General features: G+C 35.5%; 1 protein-coding gene across 1 annotated transcript in view; it reads right to left on the minus strand.

Annotated features, from left to right (window-relative positions):
* PDXDC1 (pyridoxal dependent decarboxylase domain containing 1) overlaps nucleotides 1–18,239 on the minus strand; it is a 78,618-nt gene that overhangs the window by 39,825 nt on the left and 20,554 nt on the right. Inside the window, exons 2-3 of the mRNA XM_044659249.1 lie at nucleotides 6,255–6,328; nucleotides 5,860–5,925 (exon numbers count right to left, since the gene is read on the minus strand). Coding sequence (XP_044515184.1) covers nucleotides 5,860–5,925; nucleotides 6,255–6,328 — 140 coding nt within the window. The remainder of the gene's footprint in view (nucleotides 1–5,859; nucleotides 5,926–6,254; nucleotides 6,329–18,239) is intronic.

Below are 18,239 nucleotides of genomic sequence, written 5' to 3' on the forward strand. Positions count from 1 at the left end.
CTCCCAGAAAGGAACTGTCTGTTCTTTTTATTTTAGCTGTGGAACTTGAAGATCTGCCTGGAATACTGGTAAATGGCTTTTGCTCCCATTAAACATGCATTATTAAAGTCATCACAAAGCAAACAAAAAAAAAATGAAAGCAGCATTAGCAATATTATACACTTGAAAATATTATATTATAATGCCATAATATTATAATGCCATAATAAATAATAGTATAATAAACATGATTTCTCAATGATAATATGGGCAATTAAAAGTTCCTTCCAAAAATTTTCCCAAACACTTTCCTCTAGGGGCCCTGAAAGCTAATGGCTGACTAGGTACAAACACTTGCTGACAAGTGCTTTTGTACATGTCATCCTGCCTCACTCAGAGCATCCGCTTCTTTTTAAAACTCTTGGTAATATCTTCTCCAAGCATTGCTGGTGGAGTTGTGAATTAATCCAGCCATTCTGGAAGGCAATTTGGAATTATGCACAAAGGGCTTTAAAAGAATGCATACCCTTTGATCCAGCAATACTACTACTAGGTTTGTACCCCAACAAGATAATAAGGAAAAATACTTGTACAAAAATACTCATGGCTGCACTCTTTGTGGTGGCAAAAAAATTGGAAAATGAAGGCTTGTTCCTCGATCAGGGAATAGCTGAACAAATTGTGGTATATGATGTTGATGGAATACTATTGTGTTGTAAGGAATGATGAACTGGAAGATTTCTATATGAACTGGGAGAGCAATGCAATAATCCAGGACACTCCTGAAGGACTTATGAGAAACAATGCTAACCACATTGAGAGAAAGAACTATGGGAGTAGAAATGCAAAAGAAAAACATATGATATCACTTATTACATGTATATATGGGTATGTGATTTAGAGTTTAGGTTTTAAAAGAGCACTCTAGAGCAAAAATGAATAATATGGAAATAGGTATCAAGTGATAACAATTGTACAACCCAGTGAAATTGCTTGTAGACTCTGGGTCGAGGGAAGAGAGGAGGGAAAGAAAATGAGCCATGTAAACATGAAAAATATCTAAAAATAAAAAAATTTATTTTAAAAAAGTATCTTCTCCAAGAGTCAGATCCACATGAACTTGAAACTCTTTCCTCCCCTTTAGTTATAAGCCTGGAGTACAGGAAGCCTTTAAAGTTTTTCTTCATTGAGTTGCTTTCAATAACCACCTTGAATAGTAGCAAGTTTGATACCAGAAAGAAAACATCAAAGTTACTATTACTGGGTTTGTTTCACAGATGATTAAGTTTGTTAATTTGACTTATTCATCTTGTTTTTATATATATATATGTTTCATCCCCTTCTTCTTATCTTATACGCATATATATTTGGGTCAAAGAACTCTTTAAAGGAGTTGTACTATTAGCCTAAATAATGTCAAGTTCCTAGTTATAAAGAAAAATAAAGTTAAGTTTTGCACAAGGCTATAACAGTCTTGGGGCAATAGGGATTTGATTTAAAATAGATTTTTAAACTACCTGTGGAAAGGTAGCTTTTCTCACAAGAAAACTAAGTAGCTAATTTTAAATATTTGCTTTTTGACAAATGTTTTTAGGGGCACCTAGGTGGCATAGTGGATAAAGTGTGGGCCTCGAGTCAGGAAGACCCAAATTCAAATCCAGCTTCAGATGCATACTAATTTTGACTCTAGGCAAGTAATGACTTCTGTTTAGCTCCATTTCCTTATCTATAAAATGGGAACCATAACAAAACCTAACCCCACCAAGGTAGTCATAAGGATCAAATGTGATAAAAATTACAAAGCGCTTAGCGCAATGCCTGGCACTAGTAAGCACTCTATAAATGTTAGTTATTATTATTATTAATGTTGGTAAAAAGCTTGGATAACTGAAGCAGTTATGGTATGTTGGTCATTAAACTGTTTTTTCTTTTATTAGTGCAAACATTAAAATGCAATGTGCTTATTATTCTTCCAATAAAATGATTGTGGAAATTTATTTTCATTAGCTATAATTTAGTAAAAAATCATATTCTCCAATATATCTTTAAAAATAATTTTCCTTCCAGACAAGCAAGTAAAAGTACACATTTCAATCAAAAGTAAATAAATAGCCATCTCATTTTTTTTTTATCTGTTACTCAGAATCAATAACTGTGTATTAGTTCCAAAGTAGAAGAATGGTAAGGGTTTAGGTAATTGGGATTAAGTGACTTTCCCAGTCATACAGCTAGGAAATATCTAAGGCCAGATTTCAATCCAGGTTCTCTAATCTGTAGGCCTGGTTCCCATTCTACTGAGCCACCTAGCTGGCCCCCTTGGCCCTTTCATTTTAAATTAATTTAATACACTTGATTTTTGAGGTTGTATTATCTTTTCCATTCAATTCAATAAAAATAATTACACACTGATTGTGTGAAAGGTACTGTTTTGGTGTTGGGGAAATAGAAAGTAAAAATAAAAACAGAAAATGGTCCCTGATCTTGATGAACTTACATTCCGGGGAAAGGGGAAAGAGAATGCAATTATGTATATAGAGGAGCAATTAGGTAATTTGAGGAGGGAATGAAGACTAACATCTTTGAGGGATGTCAAGTAGATCAAAAGACCTACAAGTTAAGTCTTGAAGGAAGCCAGTGATTTTAAAAAGTGGACATGAGAAGGGGACAGACTGAACCAAGATAGAGCTATGAAGGACATGATATGGTAACCAATTTCTAATATGGCTAGAAGCAAGTAAGTGATGGATGAGGAGTGAAATGAATTAATCCTAGAAGAACAGAAGAGCTAAAGAGATTGTGATAGTTTGTAAAAATAAGGTCAAGAAATTTGACTTTGTCATATGGATAATAAGAAACCACTGAATAACACAATATGACCTATCTCTTATAAAGATTATTTTGGCTATATATCAGAAAAAGGAGAGATTGCAAAATGAAAGACTAATTAGGGAAACTATTATAGTAATCAGGGTCAGAGATGACTATTCTCAAATAGGATAGTGGGAATGTGAGTGGAGAAAAGGTGATTATCACAACAGGCAAGATATGATACAGAGGAGAGAACAGAGTCAACAATGACTTTGAAGCTGCCAGCTCAAGGAATGGTAATGTCCTCCAGATAAAGAGGAAATCTGGAGGAAAGGAATGGAAAAGACAATTAGTTCTATTTGAGATATGCTGAGTTTGAGTTGCCACTGAACTGGTAGAGAAATCCATTAAGCAGTTGATATGGTGGGAAGGAAGTTCATGAAGGAGATTAGGGCTGAAACAGATTTGTTTAACTGATTGGTTCAATAACTGAACCAATGGGAATGGAAAAGCTCAACTCAGGAAGAGGGAAAAGTAAAGCACTTAAGGCAGAGAATTGGGGGACAACTAAATTTAAGGAATAAGAGACTAATGATGATCCAGCAAAGGAAAATAAGATGTGATTGGACTAGTAGGAGATAAGAATGGTACAATCAAAAGAGTATAATGGGCTCTGGAGTCCTGTCTGTGACTCCTACTCCCTATATGATACTGCATAAATCACAAAACTTTCCTCATCTTAAAATGAAAGGATTGCATTAGTTGGTCCAAGGGCCCCTCCAGTTCCCAATCAAGGATCCTATGAAGTCAACAAGTCAACAAATATTTATTGATCATTTATTATGTGCCAGGCAGTGCATTAAGCACTGGGGATTATCAAGAAAGCAATACAATCCTTGCTTTCAAGGAGCTCACAGTCTAATGGAGGCAACATGCAAACAACTATAACAAGCAAGATTTAGACAAGATAATCTGGAGGCTATTTCAGAAGGAAGGCCCTTGTATTAAGGAAGTCTGGGAAAGACTTCTTGCAGAAGGTAAGGCTGAGGCTGAGGCCTGAAGGAAGTCAGAAGGAGGAGTTGAGAAGAGAGAATATTTCAGGAATGGGAGATAGTGAGTAAAAACACGTAGAATCAAGAGATGAAATGCCATGTGCAAGAACAGCAAGGATGCCAAAGACATTTGACAGCAGAGCATGTAGAGGTAGGAGAGGGACAGGTTGTGAAGGACTTTAAAAGTCAAATAGAAGATTTTGTAGTTGATATTGAAAGTAATAGGAAGCCAATGGAGGATGGGGAAGGGAGAGGGGAGACCTGATCACACTTGAGTCTTTAGAAGACCACTATGATGGCTGAGTAGAGGATGAACTAGAGTAGGGACACATATATAAAGAAGGCTAACACAAAAGTCCATGTATGAGGTGATGAGAACTTGAACTAGAGTGTCTGAGAAAAGGAGACATATATATGTTTGAGATGTCTTAAAAGTAGAATCAATAGGACTTGATAAAAGATTAGATATAAAGAAGAGGGATGAGAAGAAGGAATCAAAGATGACATCTATGGTGTAAGCCTGAGTAAGAATATGGTAGAACCCTTGACAGTACTAAGAAGTTAGGAAGAAGGAAGGGTTTGAGGGGAAAGAAAATAAATTCAGTTTTGGACATGTTGGACATGTCTATGGGACATCTAGTTTAAGATGTCAATTAAGCAGTTGCAGTTATAAGACTGAAGGTCAAGAGAGAGGTTAAGACTAGATAAACCAATCTGAGATTCATTAGCATAGAGACGATAATTCAATTCATGGAATCTGATGAGATCACCAAGCAAGAGTACAGAGGGATCAGAGAAGAAGATATAGAACAGAGGTTTAGGGCATAACCACTATTAGTGTGGAATATGGATGAAGAGGAGAAAGAGAAGAAGAGGTTAGAAATGTAGGAAGAGAACTAAAATAGAGTACATGTATCTTAGAAACCTGAGAAGAAAGTATTAACAAAAAGAGGGTGATTTACAATGTCAAAGGTTGCACAAACGTCATGGATGGAGTCTAAGAAGAGACTATTAGAGTCAGCAATTAAGAGATCATTGATAACTACAGAAAGAGCATTTTCAGTTGAATAATGAGGTTGAAAAGTCAGTCAACAGAGTTAAGGAGAGAAGGAGGGTAAATAAGTGGAGTCATCTATTATAGATATAGATGGCCTTTCCAAGGAGTTTAGCCACAAAAAAAGACATAGAACGATAGATAGCTCGCAGGAAGATCAAGCCAGAGGATTTTGATGAAGTAAAGATGGGAATGATGGGAATCAGCCAGGAGACAGAGAGAGATTGAAAATTAGTGAGAAAGTGGGGATGATAAAGGGCAGCGATCTGCTGGAGAAAATGGGATGGAACTGGACAGCACGTACAGGTAGAGGGGCTTGCCTTGGCAGGGAGAAGGGCTGCTTCTTTATGTGAGATAGAAGTAAAGGAGCAGAGAATGCTGATGGCATTTGAGTGAAGTGAACTGAGGAGGAGGGTGAGGCTAAGAAGAAGTAGAACTCAAATTATTTGGATAATGAAAGCCAAGGGAAGAAAAAGTGTTCCAGAAGAGAATGGTTGATAGTATCAAAAATTGCAGAGAAGCAAAATAGAATGAAAAGTCAAAGCCCACAGTGGGTAGCAGTTAAAAATTTATTGGTAACCTTTAAGAGAGCCAACTTTACTCAATTGCAGTTGGAAGACAAATTTTTAAGAGTTGGGATATCAGGAGAAGCTACAGGAATGGAATTTCTAAGAGGTTGCTTTGAAAAGAGAGAAGAGCTATAGGATGAGTACTTGAGGGGATGGTAGAGTTCAGGTGAAGTGTTTTTTTATTTTTTATTTTAAAGGATGAATATAATTCATTATAAGGAAGAAGGGATCCAGGATATTCCAGGATCCAGAATACTACTTCATTGTCAAGATAATAGCATAACTTGACTCAAACTTGCTTTAGACTGTTGTTAAGTGCAAAGTTTTACATCAGTAATCTAAACTTTTTTTTTTTAACTTATAAAACGAAATGGAGACTTCCTACATTGCTACCTACCTGCCTTGGAGTGGTCCTGGAATATCTCTTGGTGCATACTTCTTTTCATTTTCTTCTTCTGTTTTTCTAATTAAAAGAAAAAAATTTAAATTTTACTTTCTGTTAATATTTAATCATACAAACAAGTGACACATATATTATGAGAATTCTATTCATGTTATTAAGAAAACCTAACTGAAAAAATTAAACATTTTTCCCTACCCCTTTTTGAGAAGTTTGCTTTTCTAAAGAAAGCACATAAGATAATTTGCTTAGTTAAAAGAATGGTGGCTTTTGCTGGTTTCACACAGAAACTGAATGTAGGGGAAGAAGAGTTGCTGATAGATTTAAATAAGGATGCTAAGAAAACTTTTGCCATCAGATTTTCAAGGTTCAGCATTATTTTAGGTACCTACCTCTGATTGTCCTCCAGCATCTTCATTGCTTCATTAAGATTTTTTCCCATTTCAGCCAGTGTAGGGTCAACCATCTAGTATATAAAAGATAAATTGCATATTAAGAATTCACCACCCTTTTGCAATGTTTCAATCAGTAAATTACTTTATGAAATAGCTGTAGATTAAGTATTTAATTTGCAAATCATAAAAAGTATGTTTTTTTTTATCTAAGACAAGAGCTATTTTTAAAACACTTCTAAGGCAACTATTCTGTGAATACTTTTAAAATTATCACACAAAACACAAATGATATTTTTTTAACCCTGCAACTGATATCCTTTTAATATACTAACAAACATTTTTTAAAAACTGGTGCCTGGGGGGGGTCAATGATAGGGCTATAATCATTGATAAACAATATAATATTTGCCAATAGACTCTTAATTGGTATCCCTGAATCCAATACTATCCTCTAATATAACCTCCACAAAGCTAATGCTGACTTAACAGTAAGGTAGTAATCTTTATTCTGGAGGCCTCAAAAAACAAAACAAAACAAAATAAAACAAAAACAAAAAAACAGGGGCAGCTGGGTGGCTTAGTGGATTGAGAGAGCCAGGTCTAGAGATGGAGGTCTTAGGTTCAAATCTGGTCACATACATTTCCTAGCTGTATGATCCCAGGCAAGTCACTTAACCCCCCATTGCCTAGCCCTTACCACTCTTCTGCCTTGGAACCAAAACACAGTACTGATTCTAAGATGGAAGTTTAAGATGGGTTTAAAAAAACAATAATAATACTAAAATTAAAAAAACCCACTTCACTGGGCTCTACCATGCCCTCAAATACATATACTATAGTTCGTTCACAGCAAACTCTTACAAATTCGTACTTCTGTACCTTGTTCTGATTTCTTAATCCTCAATAATCTGCCTTCTAATTCTACCTGCTGAGTAATATTGTTCTTCCAACAATGATCTCTTAACTGCTAACACTAATAGCCTTGGTTTTTATACTATTTTATCTTCTCTGTCAATCATTTTCTCCTTCTGAATATTTTTGCCCCTGGATGTTTTGTGGGGCACGGGTGACATTTTCATTTTTCTGCTTGGAGGAAAGGTTGGGATAGAGACTTGAAGTAAGGAGATCAAGGAGGAGGTTATTTCAGTAATCCAGAAAGGTGATGAAGGAGAAGAAAAGAGAATAATATATAGCACCTATTATGTTCTAGGCACTTTTAAAAGTACTTTAGCATTATCTCATTTGATTCTTACAATTGTGGGCAGTAGGAGCTATTATTACTCTCATTTTACATTTGAGGAAATTGACATCAATACAGGATCAGAAAGCTGTTGTGTCTGGGGTCATATTTGAACTCAGGTCTTCCTGGCTAGGCCCAGCATACTATCCTCTGCATCACCAGCTACAACAATGGTTGTAAGAATGGAAAGATATGAAGATTAAAATGACATGATTTGGCAAATGATTTGATATTTGGGATGAGTGAGGAATAGAAGATAACATCAAAGTTTTAAACATTGGTTAGGTAGAAGAACAGTAAGTAGCACCCTACAATAACTGATAAGTTCAGGAGAAGGTTAGGATTGTGCTGAATGACCATGAGTTCTGTCAAAGACATGCTGAGCTTGATATGCATCCAGTCTGAAATGTCTAACAGGGAGTTTATGATTTGGGAATGGAGCTCAGGAGAAATCGGAGTTTGGTTCTGTGAGATCTATATACAGAGATAATAGTTGAACCCATAAGAGAATAAATGAGAAAAATATAGATAAAAAAAGGACCAGGACAGGTATTGAGGTATAGCCATAGTTACTAGGAATAACATAAAGATCAAGCAAAAGGAGGCTGAGAAAAAAGTCAAATAGAAGCAAGAATGAGTGGAATTATGAAAACTCAGGAAAAAAAAAAAGAAGTTGGAAGAGGTTTTCAACATTGTCAAATGCTGCAGACACCAAGAGAGATGGAAAATGATAAAAGTGCATTAGATTTAACAATTAAGAGACCAGTGGTACTTTGAAAGAAATTGTTACAGTTCCAGAAGGTTTAAAAGAGAGTGAGAAGAGAAGAAATAAAAGTACCAAGTATAGACAACTTTTTCAAGTCAAGAAAAGGAAAAATAGAGGGTATCCTCTAATGGGGGGAATGTAAAGCTCTAATAAGGGTTTTTTTGTTTGTTTTAAAGGAAGGAGGCTTAGGACAAGTTTTTATGCAGTTTGGAGTGGGGGTGGGGAAATAAGACAGGAAGAGACCTGGGAAAAAAGAGGGAGATAACTGGAATGAAATGTTAATGAATATATAGAAGAGGATGGGATAAAGGATAAATAGAGAGGTGCTGGCCTTGGCAAGAACTGCCATTTTTCCATTACAGATTGGAGTAAAAGAAGAAATGGAGAAGGAGAAAACAGAGAACACAAGGCAAATGCCTTTATTTGTCAGTGAAGTACAAATCAAGGTCCTTAGGTAAGAAGGAAGAGGAAGTGCTATGGGAGGTTTGAGGTAGCCTATGTAGTGGAATAGGGATTCAATTAGGGAAAAATAGATGGGACTGCTTTGCTGCAATGAAGGAATGAATCCCAACCAATTGGGAGCAGATAACATAAATCATGGACCAAGGCATCATACCTCACGACTTCCTATAGTTCTGTTCAGTTGCACATGAGTATTAGTGAAGGAAGCAGATGGGAATAACCCAAGTTTGGGACTCGGCAAGGTGACAGCAAAAATGGGACAAGGGAGCAAGAGATTCTAGGGTAGAAAATAGTATAGTGTTGAACTGGTTGACTACAGGTCATTTTTAGGAAGAGAGGACAGTTGTAACCAAGAGCAGGGCTAATGGTCCTGGGAAAGTACTCAGTGGCAGAGAGACTAGAGATGTAGACAAAGAATAAGTTTAGGAGGAGTAAGGCACAGGTGTTATAAGGGAGAGATGGAACAATATAAGTTAACTAGATATATTTTCAGGGCAACATCTACCCTTGTTAGAATGGTCTGCTAAAAATCTCAGGAATATGGTAAAACACATGCTGTAATATAAAGAAATACAAGATACAAGAGGTTCTGTACACCAGAAATGAAGAATCAAGCACCAAGCACCAAATGAGTGTGAATAATACTCTAAATTTATCACATTATATGTCTCTCTGATAGATCTATTATCTTCTTGATCTGGGTTCTCCTTCCATTAATGCAGACTGTCACTTCCCCATGCTTTCTCAACCTAAGCAGTATCCAACACACTTGATTCCCATCTCCTACAATTTTACTATTTGTGTATACTAGTGCAGTATTTGATCTGTTCTCCAATTATACTTCATTCTTGCTACATGACCATTCCATCTCCTTTTCTGTACATATATGTCCTTGATGAGGTCTCTTATGCCAAGTTCTATAGACAAGTTATTGTTGATAATATGATACATCCTACTTCTAGAATCATTAAAGCTCAAGGGTTGGAAAGTTTATCTGTTTCATCCTATACCTGAACAGGAATCAATTCTATGACATTCCTGATGAATGACCATTCAGCCTCTGCTTGAAGACCTTTAGCAATGGAGAACCAAACCTTTCAAAGCAACATACTTCACTTTTGTATAATTATAATTTTCAGGAAACATTCCTTATATTGAGCTAAATCGGTTATTTCTTAGTTTTGTTCTCTGCAGTTAAGCAAAATAAGATTCTAGGGCCTCCCAAATACTCTAAAGATACCAATTGTATCCTCTATCACACCTTCCCCAAGTTCTCTTCTCTTGGCTAAAACATCACTGGTTCGTTCATCTTCTCACCATCCTGGTCATCTTTTCTGGATACTTGCCAGTTTGTCAATATTATTCTTAAAATGTGGCACTGGAACTATCACTTTCCTCATTCTGGACACCTATTCTCTATTAATAGAGTCTAAGATCACATCAGTTTTTTGTGCTCTTATGTGTTCTACTACTGACACGCATTAAGCCTGCAGTCCACTAAAATCCCCAAATCTTCTTCCAGGATCTGTTGACTATGCATATCTACCCTTATCCTATAATGGAAAAGTTGATTTTTGGAATGCGAGTGTAAGATTCTGCATTTACTCTTATTAAATCTTCTCATTAGATCTGAATTATTACCCTAGCTTGTTGAGATGTTTTTGTTATCTGAAAATTTGAGAAGCACATCATCCATAGCTATATCTACCTCTTTATGTATTCATTAAAAAAAAAAGTACTAAAGTGCCAAGGACAGATGCCTAACACATACTATCACAGACTGTCATTCCCCAATGCCAATGATATATAATGACTACTCTTAAGAGTCCAATTATTCAACCAAATACATTAATGCAGATTTCTTACTCCTCCATACTAGTATCCAGCCTGCATCATCCATCCTGTCTTGACCATGCAAAGAAAGTAAGTCAAGTGCAAAGTACACAGAAAAATCTATGTATATATTTCCTTGACCTATCAGTCTAGTAATGCTTAAAAAAAATGGTTAGTCTTGTATGACTTGTTCTTGATGAAGCCTTTACTCCTTCCTACTGAACTAGTTCTTACTTCCCTTTCTAGTCAAAAATCATCCCTTTAATAACGTCTGAGAATTTTGCAAGCCTATAGTGTGAGAACTCCACCACCTTCCTTTTTTACATTTAAAAAAATTACAACACATTTTATCATCTCCACTCTTGATAGTGGCTCTTCTGAGATAATACTGTCCTGTGTATGCATCCTATGATGTGCATAACCACATATCACCAAGGGAATACAAATGTTAAAAAGATGACTTTTGCAGCATTAGATAACTGGAGAACTATACAAACCAATCCAATTTCATGCCATCCAATTCTAGGTCCAGCTCACTACTCTCTGCAGCACTAGTCCAAAGACTGTCCATTCAATTTCATGTCAGTATGTGGGCAATATGCAACATTCATTGTTTTACAAACAAAAATGAGATAATTTTTATAGTTGTTTCTATGTTGACTTTTAAAAGTTGACACCTTTTGTTTTACATTCACTTCTGAATATATTCTTCTTCCTTATTCAGTGAACTATTTCTTTTAACAAAGACCTAAAAGGCAAAAGGAAATGTTTGGCAAGAGCAACACATTAGCTATGTTTGATAGCATATGCAATATTCTACATCAGTCAGCTACTCCTAAAATGAAGGAAGAGAAGTACATTTTTTCAACTTTTCCCTGGGGTCAAACTGAGTCATTATAATTAGACAGCACCCATCTTTAAATTTATGTTCACATATGCTGTCATTGTGCACATTGTTTTCCTGGTTCTATTTCTTTTGCTCTGAAAATTTCATATAAAGTTTTCCCATGCTTGTCTTAAATTCTTCATATTTGTTGTTTCTGCATTACATTCAAGTACAACAATTTGTTTAAACACTTGCCAATCAATGGCCATCTACTATTTCCAGTTCTTGATTTCACAGTAAGTGCTGCTATCAATAAATATCCAGGTATATTTGAGGCCTTTCTATCTTTGATCTATTTATATGAGAGCATATATGCTTAGCCCTGGGAATCTCTGGGTCAAAGGACATAAATAATTTAGTCACTTTCTTAGCATAATTTCAAAAAGCTTTCCAAAACAGCTAGACTAATTTACAGTCACACCAACAATGTATTAGCTTGCCTGTTTTTCCAGTGCCTACAAAATTGACTACTTCCATCTTTTGTCATCTTAGTCCATTTGCTGGATATGTGGTGAAACATTAGTGGTTTTTAACCTTTCTCTTGACTATTGATTTAAATCATCTTTCCATTAGATGTTAATAGTCTACAACTCTTTCTTGAAAACTATTTATATTTTTTGCCCACTTACTTAACAGTGAATAGTTCTTCATATGTTTATCTTAATTCTTAGATATTTGACCCTTAGCAGAATTTCAATCATTTGATAAAAAGATTTTTCTGTGTTCAATTTAACTGCTCAGGGAATGGGAATCTTTTCCTCCTTGTTAAAAAGCTTTTTTTTTTTTTGCATCTTTCACACATTATTCCTGCTTCCTCCCCATGGGGTCAACTATCCTTCTTCCATACAAGTCCTTCATATGCTTGAAGGCAGCTACAATGTCCCACCCTAATCTCCCCTTTTTTCTGGATAAATAGGCTTAATACTTTCAAATGACAAATCACAAATGACCTCAAGATCTTCTATCATTCTGATTGCCCTTTTCTAGATACTCTCTGGCTAACCATGGCCCCCAAGCTGAACATAGTACTCCAAACGAGGTATGATGAAGGCAGGACTAGTACCTTCCTATTTCTAAAAAAAAAAAATGTGGCGGCTGCATTAGATATTTTGGGGGTCACTCAGACTGCTGACTCATACTTGATTCTGCTTATTTCACTAATGTCAGTTTTATTGACTTGTAAAAAAATCTATAATAGGTTTTGGAGGCATAAAATATGTCAGAGAAGACGAATTCAAGTTGCAGTTCTTTCTACTGACTAGTTGTGAGACCTTGGACAAGTTGCTTAAACTCTCTCTTGTCTCTGATTCTTCTTCCATAAAATAAAAGGGAGAGAAGGTAGGACTAGAGGACCCCTTCAGGTCCCTTTCAGCTCCAAGTCTAAGATTCCTTATTCCCACTATTTCAGTTCTTTTGTTTTCCCTTTTATTTCTGTCTTATTCTTAATAATCTTCCTTTTCTATTCTTTTCTGGTATGTTACTTTATTCCCATGTATAAGAATTATTCATAATATTAAAATGAATCAAAATTTTTAGAAATAAAATGCTTTCACTGTGAAGAACTATACTATTATTAGCAAAGTCAAGTCTCCAAGATACCACAAGGGACTCATGATGAACCTGCTATCTACTGCCAAAGAAGAAACTGTTGGAATCTGATTGCAGATCAAAGTATACCATCTTCCACCATATTTCCTTCATGAGATTTCTATTGTATGTATGATATGTCTTCTATTATGACATGAGTAATACGGAAATATGTATTACATGAAAGTACTGGTATAACCTAGATCAGACTATTTACCACCTGGGAGAGGTGGGGAGAGAGAAAAATCTGAATTTTAAAATCTCAAAACAATTGTCAAAAAGTGTTTCTACATGTTTCTACATTCTAAATTAAATGTTTCCTCCTATCCTTAAAATCTGGATAACAATTCTAATAGTATAGCAGCTACTACAAATGGCTACTATTGTGAGGATGAATTAAAGATAATGTATTTAAAGTTCTTTACGAGCCTTAAAGTATCATATAAATACCAGCCAACATTATTATTACAAACCTAAAAAAGAATATGACAATATTGCAAAGCAGTATCATAAATACTTGAATGTTCAAGTATTAATGGAGGTGTAATCATAATGTGTGTATTAACTCTAAAGATGAAGATGGAACCCATGTAAACCAACCCAACTTGTGTACCTTTCATCTATTTTCTGTCAGCAGTTTGTCATATAGAGCATACTCAACTAGCTTGTGGGGTGAGGAGGGAGGAAATTCTTCAATTCTCAGGACATCATTATTCATCCACTTTGCATTCCCTCTGTGGATAGTTGGCAGAACTCAAGTAATTGGGGGGGGGGTCTTGGTTTTGGATAATTTATACTGTTCTGGGGCTTGATATAAAGTAGCATGATGCCATCTGAAAACTGGAGCATCTGAAAGACCATACCACCAATGGGAAACCCTCTTCAACTTAAGACTGTGTTGTTGAAAGTCATCTTAAGCAAGTATTTAATTCTCCCTATTTTATTCCTCCATTAATATTAGTGACTGGAGGACTGGAAAAGATTATTCTCTCTCTTTGCTCTTATTATAACCCTTACCTTCTATCTTGGAATCAATACTGTGTGTTGGTTCCGAGGCAAAAGAGCAATAAGAACTAGGCAATGGGGGTTGAGTGACTTACTCAGAATCACACAGCTAAGAAGTGATTATCTTAAGAAATAGTTCATGATTTTGAAACATGCACAACAAATACCATGTTGAAGGTTGAGAATTTAAGGTGTCATTTTTGTCTACAAGTCAAATGTTTTTTCATAATAAAGAAATACTAACCACAATGGAATTCTATATTTTCTATGTTTTTTCAATTATGTGATGGTCATGATTTGGTCTATTGTGGAAGTTTGTGAAAGCCTATAAATTCAGTTCCTATCATATTCATAAAAAATGCTCTCAAATGATTATAGATTATTTTAATAATTTTACATAGATAGAAAAGTAGGTAATATGGTTTGATAATAATATTCTATCACTTTTGTGTAATAATCAAGTTCAAGTTCTATCTCCCCCCCCCCAATAACTTTATGGTCTTCTCCCTCTTCAAATACTTTTTTTTTTTTTTTACTCTTAACTTCTGTGTATTGGCTCCTAGGTGGAAGAGTGGTAAGTAAGGGTGGGCAATGGGGGTCAAATGACTTGCCCAGGGTCACAACAGCTGGGAAGTGTCTCAGGCCAGATTTGATCTTCAAATACTCTTGAGACTCAATCCTTCAGTGTCTTCATATCTATCACTTCCAGCATGGGCTTCCTCTGAATATGTGGTTCAGTCCAGCTGTTTTCTTTACTTCAGAGTCATTTTTACTTCTTCTATAAGCACAACTGGAATCATTATATTAAAGTCCATGTATAGTCATTCTACTGACTGTGACATTACAAAGAATGTTACAAAAACCTGCATAGAACTTTTCTATTTTTCATCTTTGTTATCCTCTCATTTTCATCCTTGAATGTCCTCTGGTTGACTTTGCTTATTAAGTCTCTCACCAAGCTTTCTTTTTTTTTTTTTTTTTTGGTGGGGGGAGGGAATTTTTTTTTCCAATCAGGAAAAATCTTCTTTCATATATTCTCCCCCTCCCCATTGGAACAAAAGAAAAAAATCTGTTACAAACACATGCAGAAAAGTAAAACAAATTTCGCGTTGGCCTTGTTAAAAAAAGTATTTGTCTTATTCTGCACTCTGGGTCTTCTATCAAGACATAGGTATCATATTTCATCATTAGTCCTATAGAATCACGGACGGTCATAATATTGATTAGAGTCTTTACCAAATAGTTGTCACTGAATAAATTGTTCTCTTGGTACTGTTAGCTTCAATTTGTATCATTTTATACAAGTCTTCCCAGGTTTCTCTGAAACTACCTCCTTTACCATATCTTAATATACCATAACTTGTTCATCCATTCCCTAATTTATCATCACTCTCTGATTCCCATTCTTTGCCACATCAAAAGGAGCTATATTTTGTGAATATTTAAGTTTGTTTTGCTTAGGACTAATTCCTACATTAATCTATCCTCTTTCTGACTCCTACTCCCCACTATTTCCCCTTTCCCTATTATTCTGTTGAGTGAATTGTACTTCTATACTTAATGTGTGTGTGTGTGTACATTCTTTCCTTGCCATCATTTTAGAAAAGTGAGATTCAAGTGTTAGCTTCTCCCACCATCCCCATCTGTTTGTTTAGATGTTTATTTGTGTACCTTGATTATGTAAGATAATTTTGCTAACCTTCCTTCCTTCCCACCCCCACCATTTTATTCCTCTTCTCTTAAAATCAAGACATAACTGAACTACTCCCAGGGTCTATGGACTCTATCCATGACCTCTGATTATGACAGGGTTCAGAAAGGACACATGTATTATCTCCCCATACTCGAAAACAAGCAGTTTATCTTTGTTTAAAATCCATTACTATTGTTCATTAATGTTTACATTTTTATGTTTCTCTTCATCCCTGTATTTGAACTTCAAAGTTTCTATGCAGATCTGGTCTTTTTATTAGAAGTGTTTTGCTAAATCATATGTATAATCCTGATTGTAACTCCTCAGTACTTAATTTTTCTTTTTCTGGATGATTGAAGTGATTTTTTTTTAAATATTTTTTTTTTATTTTAAACCCTTAATTTCTGTGTATTGACTTATAGGTGGAAGAGTGGTAAGGGTAGGCAATGGGGATCAAGTGACTTGCCCAGGGTCACATAGCTGGGAAGTGTCTGAGCCCAGATTTGAACCTAGGACCTCCAGTCTCTAGGCCTGGCTCTCAATCCACTGAGCTACCCAGCTGCCCCTGATTGAAGTGATTTTTTAGGAGCTCTGGATTTTGGCTGTGATGTTCCTTGGAATTCTTTCAGGACCATTGGATCTTTTCTATTTCTCTGTTGCTCTCTGGTTCTAAGAGATCTGGGTAGTTTTAATATTTCTCTGAAATAGAATGTTAGGCTCTTTTTTGATCATGGCATTTTGATAGTCTAATAATTCTTAAATTTTTTTCTTCTTGATATTTTATCTAGGCATGTAGTTTTTTGCTGATACCTTATATTTTCTTTTAATTATTCAGCCTCTGACCTTCTTTTAATGTTTCTCATTGCCTTTTAGAATTTTTGGGGAATTTGTTGCTTAAGCAAGGTTTTATACCTTTTGTACTGACAAACTATTAATTTCTGATCTCAAAGAGCTCAGAGTCTAATGGGAGAGACAAAGAGTAAACACACACACACACACACACACACACACACACACAAGACTATATACAGGATAAATAGGACATAATTGATGAGAGGGAAGGTACAAAAATTAAGAGGGATTGAGGAAAGCTTCCTTTAGAAAGTGAGATTTTAGTTGGAATTTTAAAGAAGCCGGGGAGGATAGTAGTCAGAGCAAAGGAGGGAGAGCACTCTAGACATCAGGGACAGTCAGAGAAAAGGCCTAAAACTGAGAGATGGGAGTATCTTGCTTCTAAAATAGCCCAGGAGACCAGTGTTACGAGATCAAAGAGTACAAGTAGGAGCATGAAAACTGGAAAGGTAGGAGCAGGGGGAAAGTTTATGACTCTGAATGCTGAACAGAGCAATTTATATTTAATTCTTAGAGGCAATAGGTAGCCACTGGAGTTTATTAAAAGGGTAAGGGCAGGTAGAATGTGACACGAAAGGATATGCACTTTATGAAAATCACTTTAGAGGCTGAATGGAGGATGTTTTGGAGTATGGAGAGACTTGAGGCAAGTGTCTTACAGACAAGAGTAGTTAAAAACCATCAAGACATCAATGAACCATGAGAAAGCTCCGTTACTCTGTTGACGGAGCTGTAAACTGGTTTGCTTATTTTGGCAGGTAATACAATATACAATAGATAGAGAAGACTTTGGTCAAGTCATGCCACTACTAGAATGCTATCATAAAGATGATAAAAAGGGATGGGGGGAGAAATCTGTATGAAAGTATTCAGTGCTATGTTATAATAGCCCCAAAGAGCAAATGTCTTTTTACAGAATGGCATAGGAATAGGGAAGGATATAGTAAATGATACAAACTGAAGAAAACAGTTAAAAGAACATATATTTTTGATTCCAGTGCTCCAGCATGCCCTCCAACAATGCATATCAGATCATCTACTAATGCCCATTTTGCATAATATCATCCACAAATACCCATAAATTCAGTACAAAATGTCTAAATTAATGAGGGGAGGGGGAAGGGGTGTCAGGTGTCAGAGTTCCTCTAATTCCCTTCATATTGTGGGAATACCAGTGTAGCATGAGAGATGTAGATTTGCTCTCCCTCATTCTTGCTACATGATCAGTACAATATCTTTTCCAGTCATTCATTTCTTTAATGATATCTTTTATATGACTTCCCTTGTATAATTCTTTATTTGTAATGTGCCTGTTCAGCCACTATGTACCTTTCTATTGCTTTTAGGAGATTCGTTAAGTTCAGTTCTTCAAAGCCTGAAGTATTCTATGATTGTAGTCATATAATACCATTGGAAGAACAAAAACGTTAAAAAAAATTTGGGGCTTATTTCAAGGACAAGATTTGTAAGAAACTTATAATTTGCCAAGGAAAATCCATCCTAGCCTAGTCAATTCCTATCTATACATCTGACAATTACGATTAAAAAAGACAACAAACCTTTAAAAGAAAGGGTTGTTATTATTTTAAGGAACAAGAGACTTTAAAAAATGTTTTTAAATTAAAAAATGTGGAAAGGATCAATATTTTACACTAGGT

Source organism: Gracilinanus agilis, chromosome 1 (genome assembly GCF_016433145.1).
Source record: "Gracilinanus agilis isolate LMUSP501 chromosome 1, AgileGrace, whole genome shotgun sequence".
Classification (NCBI taxonomy): domain Eukaryota; kingdom Metazoa; phylum Chordata; class Mammalia; order Didelphimorphia; family Didelphidae; genus Gracilinanus; species Gracilinanus agilis.